Below are 15,685 nucleotides of genomic sequence, written 5' to 3' on the forward strand. Positions count from 1 at the left end.
CCCATGCAGTTACAAGGTGTGTTTGTGAGACAGCTGGGCCCAGCTACACAGACAACCAATGGAATATCCCAGCACCTTTTATTAAATCATGTTTTAATATACTGTAACATTACCAATCATTATCAAGTCCAATTAACATAAAAGAAAACATGCATTACCACTGAGAGAAAATTCTATGACTACACATTTTCTTTCCCTATCCACCCACCTATTTTTCAAAGGACTCCATATTCTAGAGGCAGAGAGATGAGCCAGTAAAGGTCAGCGGCTCATTTGAAGTCTTCAGCTCCGTGAAATCAGGAGCACTTAGAGCCCAGCCTGGTGTTAATGGAGCATCATGGGAGCAGCTATCCGTCCGCCTCTGATCCAGTCATTAACCCTGATTAATGACACCAGCCCCCCCCCCCCCCCACACACACAAACACACACACAAAGACACACACCATCGGCAATCCGTGCCCATCTCCCAAACTCAGCATGCTCTTTCTAATAAAGCTGATATTGTGGTGTCCCAGTCAGCCTCAGTAATGTATGCAAAGGTCATGAGGAGGAGACAGGATGGGGCAGTGGTGGGAGAGAGGTTGACGGGGTCTTTGTATTTTCACTACTAGCCTTTTCAATCAGTGATACGACATAAAACAAATGTAATCAACCATGTCATTGCACTAGCGTAATTGAATGACGTCCTGGTGTAAGATTCCAGCTGGTTGATAAGTTGTAAAATAGTTGCAATAGCTTTTGACTAGGCTATATAAACATTTGGCAAAAAAAAAAAGTCAATAATGATTGTCACATACACCAGATAGATGCAATGAAATGTGTTGTTTTACAGGTTCAGCCATAGTAGTACAGCACACCTGTAGCAAATTAGGGTTAAGTGCCTTGCTCAAGGGCACATCGGCAGATTTTTCACCATGTCGGCTCAGATAGTTGAACCAGCAACCCTTTGGTTCTGGCCCAACACTCTAACCGCTAGGCTACCAGCCACCCTTCAATACTAGACTGTGGAGTGTGTGAATGTAAAGGTCTAGTTTAAAGACTTGCTTGTCTGAGCATGAAAGGGCTGTATGAAAGTGTGGTTGTGACCCGGTTCTTCCTACTTCTGTCTGGCTGGCAGTGACAGATGCATCCGGAGCCGGGTTCTGCCCTGCAGCACTGACGGAAATGGGACAGCAGAGGGAGGACAGAGAACCAGAGCATGAGAGGAAGCAGTGGCACAGCCCGTCCGGGGCCAGGCAGGGGACGCCAGCCAAGGGTACGACACTGTGAAACACACCAGCCAGGGTCACAAGCACCAGTGACTTCCAGACAGAAAGACACATAAGAATAACTCACAACTGAACCTGTGAGTTTAGCAAGAGCTTTTTTTCTTCCCTTTTTTGATTGCCCTTTTGTATCTGCCAAGGGCATGCATGTCTGTATGTAGCCTCGCTACTTTTATAGCCTCGCTACTGTATATAGCCTGTCTTTTTACTGTTGTTTTATTTCCTTACCTACCTATTGTTCACCTAATACCTTTTTTGCACTATTGGTTAGAGCCTGTAAGTAAGCATTTCACTGTAAGGTCTACCTACACCTGTTGTGTTCGGTGCACGTGACAAATAAACTTTGATTTGATCTCCATACGTTGGTATTACCTTAAGGATACAGCTGTTTAGATGGAGAGCATTCAAGAACCCGTTGACCTTAAAACCACTGTAATTATACATCATTTTGTACTGTGCCCATCACTGACTCCAACACTGGGTGTCTCAACCAACTTCCGGCGCCGAAAAGAGATGGCCGCCTCGCTTCGCGTTCCTTGGAAAATATGCAGTATTTTGTTTTTTTACGTGTTATTTCTTACATCGGTACCCCAGGTAATCTTAGGTTTCATTACATACAGTCGGGAGGAACTACTGAATATACGATTAACGTCAACTCATCATCGTTCCTACCAGGAATATGACTTTCCCGAAACGGATCCAGTGTTTTGCCTTCCACCACATACAATGGATCTGATCCCAGCCGGCGACCCTGTGCGACGCCGAAAAAGGGGAAAACGAGGCGGTCTCGTGGTCAGGCTTCGGAGACGGGCACATCGCGCTCCACTCCCTAGCATACTACTCGCCAATGTCCAGTCTCTTGACAATAAGGTTGATGAAATCCGAGCACGGGTAGCATTCCAGAGAGACATCAGGGATTGCAACGTGCTCTGCTTCACGGAAACATGGCTAACTCAAGGGACGCTAACGGAGTCGGGGCAGCCAGCTGGTTTCTTCATGCATCGCGCCGACAGAAACAAACATCTTTCCGGTAAAAGAGGGGCGGGGGGTATGCCTTATGATTAACGAGAAGTGGTGTGTGATCATCATAACAACACACAGGAACTCAAGTCATTCTGTTCACCTGATCTAGAACTCCTCACAATCAAAATGTCGACCGCATTATCTACCAAGGGAATTCTCTTCATCATAATCACAGCCGTATATATTCCCCCCAAGCAGACACATCGATGGCCCTGAACGAAACTCTATCTGACCTTTGTAAACTGGAAACCACACACCCTGAGGCTGCATCATCGTAGCTGGGATTTAACAAGGCTAAACAAAACAAAACTCCCTAAATTCTATCAGCATATCGATTGTGCTACCAGGGCTGGAAAAACACTAGACCATTGTTATACTAATTTCCGCGACGCTTATAAGGCCCTCCCCCGCCCCCCTTTCGGAAAAGCTGACCACGACTCCATTTTGTTGATTCCAGCCTACAAACAGAAACTCAAACAACAAGCTCCCGCGCTCAGGTCTGTTCAACGCTGGTCCGACCAATCTGAATCCACGCTTCAAGACTGCTTCGATCACGCGGATTGGAATATGTTCCGCATCGCGTCCAACAACAATATTGACGAATATGCTGATTCGGTGAGCGAGTTCATTAGGAAGTGCATTGACGATGTCGTACCAACAGCAACGATAAAAACATCCCAAACCAGAAACCGTGGATTGACGCAGCATTCGCGTGAAACTGAAAGCACGAACCACTGCTTTTAACCAGGGCAAGGTGACCGGAAGCATGACGAATACAAACAGTGTAGCTATTCTCTCCGCAAGCCAATCAAACAGGCTAAGTCTCAGTACAGAGACAAAATCGAGTCGCAATTCAACAGCTCAGACACAAGAGGATGTGGCAGGGTCTACAGTCAATCACGGATTACAAAAAGAAAACCAGCCCCGTCGCGGACCAGGATGTCTGCTCCAGACAGGCTAAACAACTTTTTTGCCCGCTTTGAGACAATACAGTGCCACTGACACGGCCCCTACCAAAACCTGCGGGCTCTCCTTCACTGCAGCCGAGGTGAGTAAAACATTAAAGCTGTTAACCCTCGCAAGGCTGCAGGCCCAGACGGCATCCCAGCCGCGTCCTCAGAGCATGCGCAGACAGCTGGCTGGTGTGTTTACGGACATATTCAATCAATCCTATATCCAGTCTGCTGTTCCCACATGCTTCAAGAGGGCCACCATTGTTCCTGTTCCCAAGAAAGCTAAGGTAACTGAGCTAAACGACTACCGCCCCGTAGCACTCACTTCCGTCATCATGAAGTGCTTTGAGAGACTAGTCAAGGACCATATCACCTCCACCTACCGGACACCTAGACCCACTCCAATTTGTTAGTCCACCTATGTCACAACACGCAATCCAACCACACTGCACACTGCCCTAACCCATCTGACAAGAGGAATACCCATGTGAGAATGCTGTTCATCGATTACAGCTCAGCATTTAACACCATAGTACCCTCTCAAACTCGTCATCAAGCTCGAGACCCTGGGTCTCGACCCCCCTGTGCAACTGGGTCCTGGACTTCCTTCAGGTGGTGAGGGTAGGTAACAACATCTCCACCCGCTGATCCTCAACACTGGGCCCCACAAGGGTGCGTTCTGAGCCCTCTCCTGTACTCCCTGTTCACCACGACTGCGTGGGCCATGCACGCTCCAACTCAATCATCAAGTTTGCGGATGACACTACAGTGGTAGGCTTGATTACCAACAACGACGAGACGGCCTACAGGAGGAGGTGAGGGCCCTCGGAGTGTGGTGTCAGGAAAATAACCTCACACTCAACGTCAACAAAACAAGGAGATGATGTGTGACTTCAGAAACAGCAGAGGGAGCACCCCCTATCCAATCGACGGAGTGCAGTAGTGGAGAAGGTGGAAGTTTAGTTCCTCGGTGTACACATCACGGACAAACTGAATTGGTCCACCCACACAGACAGCGTTTGTGAAGAAGGCGCAGCAGCGCCTCTTCAAACCTCAGGAGGCTGAAGAATCGGCTGTTCACCAAAAGCACTCTAAAAACACTTCCACAGATGCACAATCGAGAGCATCCTGTCGGCTGTATGCACCGCCTGGTACGCACTGCTCGCCCACAACCGTAAGGCCTCTCCAGAGGGTAGTGAGGTCTGCAGAACGCATCACCAGGGCAAACTACCTGCCTCCAGGACACCTACACCACCCGATGTCACAGGAAGGCCATAAAGATCATCAAGGACAACAACCACCCAAGCCACTGCTGTTCACCCCGCTATCATCCCAGAAGGCGAGTCAGTACAGGTGCATCAAAGCAGGACCGAGAGACTGAAAAACAGCTCTATCTCAAGGCCATCAGACTGTTAAACAGCCACCACTAACATTTACGGCCGCTGCCAACATACTGACTCAACTCAGCCACTTAAAAATGGGAATTGATGGAAATTATGTAAAATGTACACTAGCCACTTTAAACAATGCCACTTAATACAATGTTTACTACCCATACATTACCCATCTCATATGTATATACTGTACTCATATCAATTCTACTGCATCTTGCATCTTTATGTAATACATGTACCACTAGACCACTTAATATGCCACTTAATGTTTACATACCCTACACGTACTTCATCTCATACGTATATACCGTACTCCTATACCATCCTATGCATCTGCCATGGCCGTTCTGTACCACCACTCATTCATATATCTTTATGTACATATTCTTTATCCTTTACCTTGTGTGTGTGTGTAAGGTAGTAGTTGTGGAATTGTTAGGTTAGATTCGTGGGTGTTATTTACTGCCATTGTTCGGAACTAGAAGCACAAGCATTTCGCTACACTCGCATTAACATCTGCTAACCATGTGTATGTGACTAATAAAATTTGATTTGATTTGATTGATTTGATTTGTCACATCATACACAGTACCACAGCATGAGGGTAAAGGTAATCTCGGTTAACACAGAACTAAAATCTGTCGTAATTTGGTCAGATGTGTTTACGTAGTCTGTCCACAAGAGATTTGGATAAAGGCAACTACAATGGTGACTATTTTGTTGCAAGGGTACATGGGGAAAAGGAGATTAGGTCTGAAATAGTACTGAAAGTGGCTGGGTAATTCTAAAGCCTCTCATAGAGGACACTAGAGTGTGTCCTCTTGAAAATAAGAGTCCTGAGGTAGGGGTTAACTTGAGACCACGTAGCCAATCACAGTGTGAGGACCAGACTTCAATTCAACTTCAATTAGAGTAGGCAGCAGACAGACAGCAGCACATCCCTACACCAAGAAATAATAACGTTGAGCTCAAATTGGAAAAAGGAAACGACCTTAAGGTGCTGTGTGTATGTACTGTGATATTGAGAATGCATGTGACGTGTACAAGCCATGGAGCAGGGGATACATTATTGGTATCCTATAATGACTCCCTAACCATCCTTCTGCAAAAACGGATCTGCCTGCATGGACACACACAAATGCACAGATGTGGAAACACAGGCAGGAGTATAGACACCATCTGCATGCACACACATATACAATGACACAGGGACACACATACATGAACCTCATCACCCCCACCCACAAGCCATCTTTTCAACAGCCTGATACATTTCACTTTCAGATGCACTCAATGCAAACGGGTCAATCAATAAATCCAATCTATTTTATGTCCTTTTTATATCAGCAGTTGTCACAAAGCGCTTTACCGATACCCAGCCTCAGACCCCAAAGAACAAACAATGCAGATGTAGAAGCACAGTGGCTTGGAAAAACTCCTTAGAAGGCAGGAACCTAGGAAGAAACCTAGAGAGGAACCAGGCACCGAGGGGTGACCAGTCCTCTTCTGGCTGTGCCGGGTGGAGATTTAAGAGGCCATTAAGGCCTGTTTCAAGACGATGGTCCCACAGGATAATAACACTCATTTATTTACCTGTACATGTCAATCATATAAGCTCAATGCTTTCTCTTCCTCTTCATATTCATAGTTGAAAGCAATCAAAGTCAGTGGGGAGACTTCTGCCTCTGTTGAGATGATGCCAGAGGGTACTTCTAAAATAACTGCACCCTGTGTGAGTTCAAGATAGTCAAACTCCGGAAACTTGTGACTGTGTAAACCCCTTCAGCCTTCATGGAGCTGTGGCACAAAGTAGGTCTGATTTAATGACATCTTAACTCACTCTGGGTCCTCATTCCATGATTCTAAAGAGGATGTTGATCTTGAGAATGTCTTAGCAAAGTAACACCAAGGACAACATGAAAATGTTTCTTTACCTAACTGTAAAGAAGGCGTAGAGCAGGTATTCCCAAACTCCCAGGGGTACGCGCAATGCCATCGGAGGTACGCCAAATAAAAACGTGATTCACATTTCCTCAGCCACAGTGTGTTATATGTGCAAAAGTAATATCTCACAACTCGATGAAACCTTCACTCTTGCGCAGACATTTAGAAACAAAACATGCCAATTTGAAAATAAGTCACTGGAGTTTTTTGAGCGAGAATTATGATGACTTTCGAGTAGTAAGCCATGTATAAAAGCAACAGATAATGTACCATTAATAAGAAGGGGCTAGAAGCGTCTTATATGGTGAGCTACCGAGTGGCTAGGACAGGCAAGCCCCATACTATTATGGAAGACTTCATTCTTCCTGCTGCCGCGGATATGGCTGGGACAATGCTGGGGGAAAAAGGCCCAAAAAACAACACTGTTTCACGACGCATCAGTGACATGGCAGGAGATGTTTTGAAACAATTAATGGCGCAAAAGCCATGACAGGGAGACATAGTGGAGTGGTAACGTGCGTGCAAGCAGTTGCTCCCGACGCCACTTGGGTACACTGCAGCATCCACCGAGAGGCTCTTGCTGCCAAGGAAATGCCTGACAGCTTGAAGGACGTTTTGGACACTACAGTGAAAAAATTGTTAACTTTGTTAAAGCAAGGCCCCTGCACTCTTGTGTATTTTCTGCACTATGCAATGATATGGGCAGTGACCATGTAACGCTTTTACAACATACAGAAGTGCGCTGGTTATCAAGGGACAAAGTATTGACATGTTTTTTTAAATTGAGAGGCGAGCTTAAAGTTTTCTTTACTGACCATAATTTTCACTTGTCTGGCCACTTGCATGATGACGAGTTTCTCACACGACTGGCCCATCTGGGTGATGTTTTTTCTCGCCTGAATGATCTGAATCTAGGATTTCAGGGACTCTCCGCAACTATATTCAATGTGCGGGACAAAATTGAGGCTATGATTAAGATGTTGGAGCTCTTCTCTGTCTGCATTAACAAGGACAACACACAGGTCTTTCCATCATTGTATGATTTTTTTGCGTGCAAATGAACTCAAGCTTACGGACAATGTCAAATGTGATATAGCGAAGCACCTGAGTGAGTTGTGTGCACAATTACGCAGGTACTTTCCCGAAACGGATTACACAAACAACTGGATTCGTTATGTCTTTCATGCTATTCTGTGAAAATGTAATTTAATCAGAAGCCACTGCCCGTTTTATGGATTGGGCTGCGTTCAGAGTATCCTGCTATGGCAAATCGCGCTGTTAAGACACTGATGCCCTTTGCAACCACATACCTATGTGAGAGTGGATTCTCGGGCCATCACTAGCATGAAAACGAAATACAGGCACAGACTGTGTGTGGAAAATGATTTAAGCCTGAGACTTTCTCCAATACAACCCAACATTGCAGCGTTATGTGCATCCTTTCAAGCACACCCTTCTCATTAATCTGTGGTGAGTTATTCACAATTTTCGATTAACAAATAAGGTTTTATATGTGAGATGGTTAAATAATGAGCAAAATTATTGATTATTATTATATTACTATTTGTGCCTTGGTCCTATAAGAGCTCATTGTCACTTCCCACAAGCCGGGTTGTGACAAAAACACACACTCATTCTTATGTTTAATAAATGTATCGTATAGTGTGTGTGTGGCAGGCTTACAATTATGGCAAAAAACAACAATTGAGAGTGCGCTGACTCTGGTGCTAGAAGGGGTATGCAGCTGGAGGTTGAATGCTTGAAGGGGTAAGGGACTATAAAAAGTTTGGGGACCATTGGTCTAGAGCACAGAAAATCCATGTAGTAAAAGACCAGAAAATGGCCATTGACACACCACAGGGAAAGCTCTGATAGGCCCTTGTGACAAAGCCAAGCCAGTCCAGAGTAGATAATGCAATATGCTGTAATCACATTACAACTACATACTGCAATTTATTGACGCATGGCGACTTTGGTTAAACGGGTAGCTCAACTTGAAGGTAGTCTTAATGATGCTAGGTGCTAATTGTGTTCTTTCTTTCCTGTTAAATTTTTTTCGGGGTATTTTACCCACTTTATCTCCCCAATTTCATGATATCCAATTACGATATCCAATTCTTGTCTCATCACCTCAACTCCCCAACGGGCTCGGGAGAGGCAAAGGTCAAGTCAAGCGTCCTCCGAAACATGACCCTCCAAACCGCACTTCTTTACACCCGCCCGTTTAACCCAGAAGCCAGCCGCAGCAATGTGCCAGAGGAAACACCATTCAACTGACGACTGAAGTTAGCCTGCAGGCGCCCGGCTCACCACAAGGAGTCGGTAGTGATGCCTCATGCCTCAAGCAGTGCCTTAGACCGCTGCGCCACTCGTGAGGCCCCGTTTGGAGAAATCCGCAATACTTGTATATCACTCACAGATTTTGCGATAAAACTTAAAGTATTTTAGGCTACATGGAAATAACATGAAGTAGCACATTTAACATGGTACATCGAAATAGGCTTTCCAGCTCTTTCCGAAACATGGGAAAGGTACCAACACTTCTGTGTAGATGAAGTTGATCTGTATACTGGATGTTATAATTAATCACATCCATTGATCATGCAATGGGGTCTCTCTGAGTTCAGGTTCTGGCTGTTTCAATGGTTTCCCAGAGCATCTGGGTCCAGTGCTCCAGCTACCCTCAATATTGAGTGACTGACATGTATGACTAGAGAATGTGTAACAGGCATAAACAAGTTTTAATGAACTATTCAATAAAAGTGCCTCACTAAACAAATCCACTATATCTAGATCTATATATTTCTGAAGGGGAGTAGGCCCAATTGTGTTACAAATCACAGTTTTTTTTTTGTTCAGTCCTGGCCATGGAGACATGTAATAACTGTTCAACAGCAGGGAGTGTCCACTGAAAAGGCCTTTTTTCAGAAATTATAGGCCCAACATGGATTTAATTAATCAATATGACTGGCGCAATTACAGACCTAATCCATCAATACAACGACTGTGATAATGTGTCTGCAGTAGAATGATTCCCTGACAGACTGGAGAGAAATAACAGTGCACTATTTAAAACCTTTTCAACAAGGCTGGTAGCCTAGCGGTTAGGAGCGTTGGGCCAGTAACCGAAATGTCGCTATTTAGAATCCATGAGCCGACTAGGTGAAAAATATGTCGAAGTGCCCTTGAGCAAGGCACTTAACCCTGATTGCTCCTGTAAGTCGCCCTGGATAAGAGCGTCTGCTAAATGACTAAAATGTTATTGTAACCAAAGTGGATGGGGATGAATTGGTGTTACAATCTCACCAGTACTGTAGGCCTCAACCAGTTTGATTGTGCTCTGTGACCTGAGGAGGACTTTGCATTGACTAGCTAAGAACAGTGGCTTTGCAGTGAGCCTTGTAGTTTCAAGCATGACTGAGGACAACTACAGACCAGGGATGATCATGTTTGTGTTTGGGTTGTTACTGTGGTTTGCTGGCACCAGCTTGGCTTGCTATCGCTGAGCCACAACAAAGACCATCTGCACTGCCAGCTCATGCTCTCAAAAAAATACTATATTTGCATACAGAACCAAGAACTATACATTTCACACATCCCCCAGCCTCAACCTCTCTCCAGTGTGTGCTTTTACAGGGGGCACTGCTGCTGTAGTTGCAGGCATTCAAGGGAGACAAGAGCTTTTATGGGACTTTTTGGCACTTGAATAACTATTGGAGTGAGGAACTGTGGGCCAGCTCCATGCTTTCAAATCATCATGGTGGCTGACTCAATGAGCAAGGAGCTGTCCACCAACTGGTGGCACTGAAATGGCTGTTTTGACATAGGTAGACGTGATGAGAGATCTAAGGAAAGTCATAGTACAAATAGTATGATCTCTGTGAATAGAATTCTTGCAATGACTCCCTCAGGTTATAGACTCTCTGGACAGGCGAGGCTAAACATTACATCTGCACAGTGACGGCTCACATGGCCACTGGACAGAGCAACATTGGAGTGATGCCATGAGTCAATTTATTGCTTTAATTAAGCAATTCATTGAGATCCACAGATTCAATAAAATGTGGATGTGATTTTGATAACTGGCTAAGAGAGGGACCGAGGAAATGTTATGTTTTAAAGTTGATCAGCTATGTGAACCGTAGTCACTTAGCAACCAGCAGGTACTCTACCTTGCACCGTAGAGACTGCTGCCCTATGTACATAGTCAATGAACACTGGTCATTTTAATAATGTTAACATACTGTTTTACCCATTTTATATGTATATACTGTATTCTAGTCATGGATCCTCCTATATAACTACTGCTGTACACACCTTTTCTATTCATATAATATCCATACAGTCTTTACACACCATTATATATATAGGACTATATTTTTACTCTGGACACTGACATTGTTCATTCTGATATTTCTTCTTTCTTTTTACTTTTTGGATTATGTGTGTATTGTTTTGTATTGCTATGCATTACTGCACTTTTGGAGCTAGAAGCATTTAGCTGCACCTGGGATAACATCTGCAAATTTGTGTATGCGACAAAAACTTTGATTTGAATTTACACATATTTTACATTTGTGCGCATTTTGTACGCATTTTACGACATACTTGTTGGTGTTCTCTGACTGTAGGTAAAGCGATACATTCCAAGTAACACTCACCTTATAATGTCATCGTTGTGACCCAGGTAGAACTTCTGAGTGTGTTCTCTGGTATTGTAAACCACGCCGACTCCAGCCACGAAATAGACCACTTCTTTCCCAGCGGTGTAGTACAGGTTGTTTCGGCATTGATGCCCTCTGTACCCGTAGATCCATTCTAATCTCAATTGGCAACGCGGAGCAGTCCGATCCGCCATTATATTTGACAACTTGTTTGTTTTGTGAATTATTCCACTCTAAAGTAGGCTACACGACAACACGGACCGCAGACATGCATATGCAAAGTTCATGGAAAACTCACTGATAAAATTAGAAAAATCCTAACAGATGACATTTTCCTGTAGTCTAGGCTATCGATTTTAAAATGAATTCCCGCATTCTACAGCAGATGTGCACATTGCGTTTTGAAGAAACACCAGCAAGGACACGACACCACACACCTCAGATCTATTCATCATTTTTGCTTTTAAAAACTGTGTTGCCTGAATGGTTACTATGTTAGGCTACTCTTAGAGACTGCGAATTAATGCATTATTTTCATCATCATCATAAAAATAAAAAAAATCACTCTTACCATTATGTCTTACTAAAGTTAATTTACTCCACATTAAATGCTATTTTATATGTATTTAAAATGGGTTCCTTTTCAAATGACAACGAAAACAGAAGAACTGGCCAAATAAACAAACAGCAAATGAACACAACTGCTAGAGGATTCGGCTGCTGCTGAAATATAATCCGGACACTAATCCTCAACTGTAACACCAGCCATAGTTACTACGGTTTTATACAATTCCCAAGACAATAACTAACAACTAAACATTTTAATCAAACAAACACGTAGAAAAATAGGGCGAACATGCAATCTGTCTGTCGTCAATTGACAAATCTGGTTGAAGTAAATCCAAGAGTCGAAGTATTGTGAGGAATTACGGATTTTCACTGCAAATCACTCCGACAAGGTGCAAACTGTCTGACAGCCACAGCTGGTTCGCCGCTGTCAGAGTGAAGGCGCCCCAAAATGCTATTTATATGATAACTTCCGTGCAGAGGCAAACAATCTATGGGTTTCAAAACACAGTCGCTCACCGCGCGACTCCGTCGCATCTCCCGCATCTCAAATGGATTGATGAAAATAGGGATTCCGGGCGGCAAGCGACAGAAGCCTATTACTCATATGGGCGAATGACAGGCGATGCCTATGATAAACCGGGGTGGAAAACTGAGCAGAGGTCTAGTACTGTGTTATTCATTCCGTATTAATATTAATGTAGTAACGTAATGGAGACTTTCCCCATCAAGTATTTAGCGTAATATTTTTCAGAACAGCCCCTCTCTATTTTCGAAATGCTATTACCACGTCGCTCTGCGAGCCACCCCTGCCCTGCCGCCGACGTTAAGCGGCCAGCTGCACGGGTTTATGGGTATTGATGTATTTATGTCTGTGGCATCCCCTCTCTCATTGGTCCAAAACATTAAAAACTACAACTACCAGTCAGCAGTGCTAAAGCGCTATCCAAGGTCCTGAAGACCTAAAGAAACAACAATACATCGGTTAGCTATGAAAACAGAATGGCAGCTCTACGATCAGCAATAATTGAGTAAATTCATATGATAGAAATTTACTTTGATTTAATCATGAACATTTTAGGCCCTAATTAAAATAAAGGCATTACACTGAATAGGAACTGACTGAATCAAATAACAACTGATAAATGTTTTTTGTAACAAGTTGGATAGTAGATGATATTGGAGTTCAATCGCGAATAGGAAACTAAATTGGATGTAATAATTTAGCTTGAATAATATTAATATCAGGATTTATCAAATTGGAGAGAGTTGAACCAAAGGGAGTTCTCAACACACATGTGATACTTCAGATCATAGACAGATGCATTCTAGAACGGAATATCTATTGGATCCATGGCTCTCAAAACTGAACACCAGTAGCCTATGCTATATTTTCTGTAAAAGGTTTAACAACCATAACCCCTTACTTATTATTCATATGCCCCTCTTTTACTGGGGCAGCAGGTAGCCTTGTGGTTAGAGTGTTGGGCCAGTAACAGAAAGGTTGCTGGATTGAATCCCCAAGCTGACAAGGTAAACATCTTTCATTCTGCCCCTAAACAAGGCAGTAGGCCATCATTGTAAATACGATTTTTTTCTTAACTGACTTGCCTAGTTAAATAAAGGTTTAAAAAAAAAATCCCTTACATGTTTATATATGGAACAAGAGGTCTTTCTAGATGGAAGCTGGACTCTTGGAATGGATGTTATGTAGATTGTTCTCAAATGCTAAGTAGAGCATGCCATTGCCAGCCCCTTAGACAGCACGGAACGGTGACAGACTTTACTGGAGAGCCAGCGCAATCTACCGTGCCATTCTTAGGGCCTCACATAAGGGCTCTCTGTGAATATGTTGCGAGTGAGAGGAGGTGGCTGAATTAATATTCTTCTAGCACGCTAACAGTCATGTTCACAAAGACCTTGACTGACAACTCCCATGGGACTCTAGCAGCCTACCGATTCCTCAACATAGCAACTGCTCGAGGTTTGTATTACTGCTCCACCCAACCCAAGATCTGCTTGTGCTTAGCCAACTCCTCTGACATGTGTTGCCATGCACGCCATCAAGCATGGATGGTATGAGAATTATTGATAGAGGCATTGGATAAAGCACAAAAGGAACTGGCTATACCCTATATACAGTAAGGCCCATTATTGGCACCCTTGATAAAGATGAGCAAAATATACTATATTAATAATTACAATACAAATACTGAGCTATATTGTATGCTAAAAAAAGGTACAATTATATTATTTTATACTAATACAATTGCTATTATTCATTTTATACAGTCTTTTTTCTCAGCTTTATCAAGGGTGCCAATAATTTGATCTGACTGTATACCATACTATGCCCCAACCAGCCTGACCATAGCAACAGAATAAGCTTCTATATCACTGCCAAGCCTAATCTAACGATGACAACTGTTCATGTTGTCATGGTGCTGGGAGGGAGACAAAGCACTTGTTATACTTCCTTATGGTTTATAATTTGGTTGATGGCCTAATGTTACTTTGTTATAATACATAATCCCCTCCCTCACTCCTCTAACCAGGGCATGCTGGGTGAGTCTGTAAAAATAAGAGATGTTCTATGTTTGTGGTTTATTTAATGCACTGTTTGTGTGCAATCAAGCATCTAATTAAGTATTAGACAAGACTACTGTCTTGAATCCTGCCTCATATTCCTTGTGACTAGTAAAATATAAAATACTACAGATGCACAAAGTAATTGCATGTCACTGTTTGAATTGATGCAGTGGATAACTAGTTTCAAACTGTATTGATTTGTTGAGCACATGAATCCAAATGTGTATTCTTGCAGTGCAAGGTTTTTGATTGACAGGAGAAACTTGGTTGTCAGGGTTGATAGAATAGACCTATCTACACAGTGCGCAAAACATTAGGAACGCCTTCCTAATATTGAGTTGCACCCCCTTTTGCCCTCAGAACAGCCTCAATTCGTCGGGGCATGGACTTTACAAGGTGTTGAAAGCATTCCACAGGGATGCTGGCCCATGTTGACTCCATTGCGTCCCACAGTTGTGTCAAGTTGACTGGAATTCCTTTAGGTGGTAGACCATTCTCGATACACACAGGAAACTGTTGACCGGTGCGCCTGGCACCTACTACGATACCATGTTCAAAGCCACTTCAATCTTTTGTCTTGCCCATTCACCCTCTGAATGGCATACATACACAATCCATGTCTCAATTGTCTCAAAGCGTAAAACTTATTCTTTAACCTGTCTCCCCTTCCTCTACACCGATTGAAGTGAATTTAACAGGTGACATTAATAAAGGATCTTAGCTTTCACTTGGATTCACCTGGTCAGTCTGTCGTGGAAAGAGCAGTTCCTAATCATTTGTACACTCAGTGTACAATGAATGTCCTTGTGTGAAGGGCAGTCTTGAGTTCTCAGTTTACTGGTACTCTTGCGCCCTCTTGTGATAGAATTGCTGACGGAAACGTCACTGCTCTCTCCAATACGAGAGACACGGGCGCATAGTCAAACTAATAACCTAAAAGACAAACAAATATATATATATATATATCCCATACTCCTGTCCCCTCAGGTTGGCTGTTAGATTACTCAGAGGTGATAGAAAACTCTGCCAATGGGGTTACTTTGATGTTTAGTAGCCAAATTATAATCTGTAAACACTTTGAGTCTTCTTTGTGGTCTCCTTTCCTTCATGGTCTAAGAAAGGATTTCGAAATTAAAGCAAAATGGTTAAGAACTATGGTCCGATTCTTTTACTCTCAGTTTTCATCATAGAGGATTCTCAAGCCTCACCCTAGATCGTCCTGCAAGGTCAAACACGGTATTCTCACATTCGTTTAGAGGCAAGCTTCCCCCAAAACAGACAAACCT

At 43.3% G+C, this 15,685-nt stretch overlaps 1 protein-coding gene across 1 annotated transcript in view; it reads right to left on the reverse strand.

Moving 5' to 3' along the window:
- LOC111977336 (echinoderm microtubule-associated protein-like 6) overlaps nt 1–12,579 on the reverse strand; it is an 84,354-nt gene extending 71,775 nt beyond the window's left edge. Inside the window, 1 exon segment of the mRNA XM_070448550.1 lies at nt 11,241–12,579. Within this exon segment, the coding sequence (XP_070304651.1) occupies nt 11,241–11,437 (197 nt within the window). The 5' untranslated portion in view covers nt 11,438–12,579.
- Nucleotides 12,580–15,685: the final 3,106 nt, after the last annotated feature.

The sequence above is a fragment of the Salvelinus sp. IW2-2015 genome, linkage group LG18 (genome assembly GCF_002910315.2).
Source record: "Salvelinus sp. IW2-2015 linkage group LG18, ASM291031v2, whole genome shotgun sequence".
NCBI lineage: Eukaryota > Metazoa > Chordata > Actinopteri > Salmoniformes > Salmonidae > Salvelinus > Salvelinus sp. IW2-2015.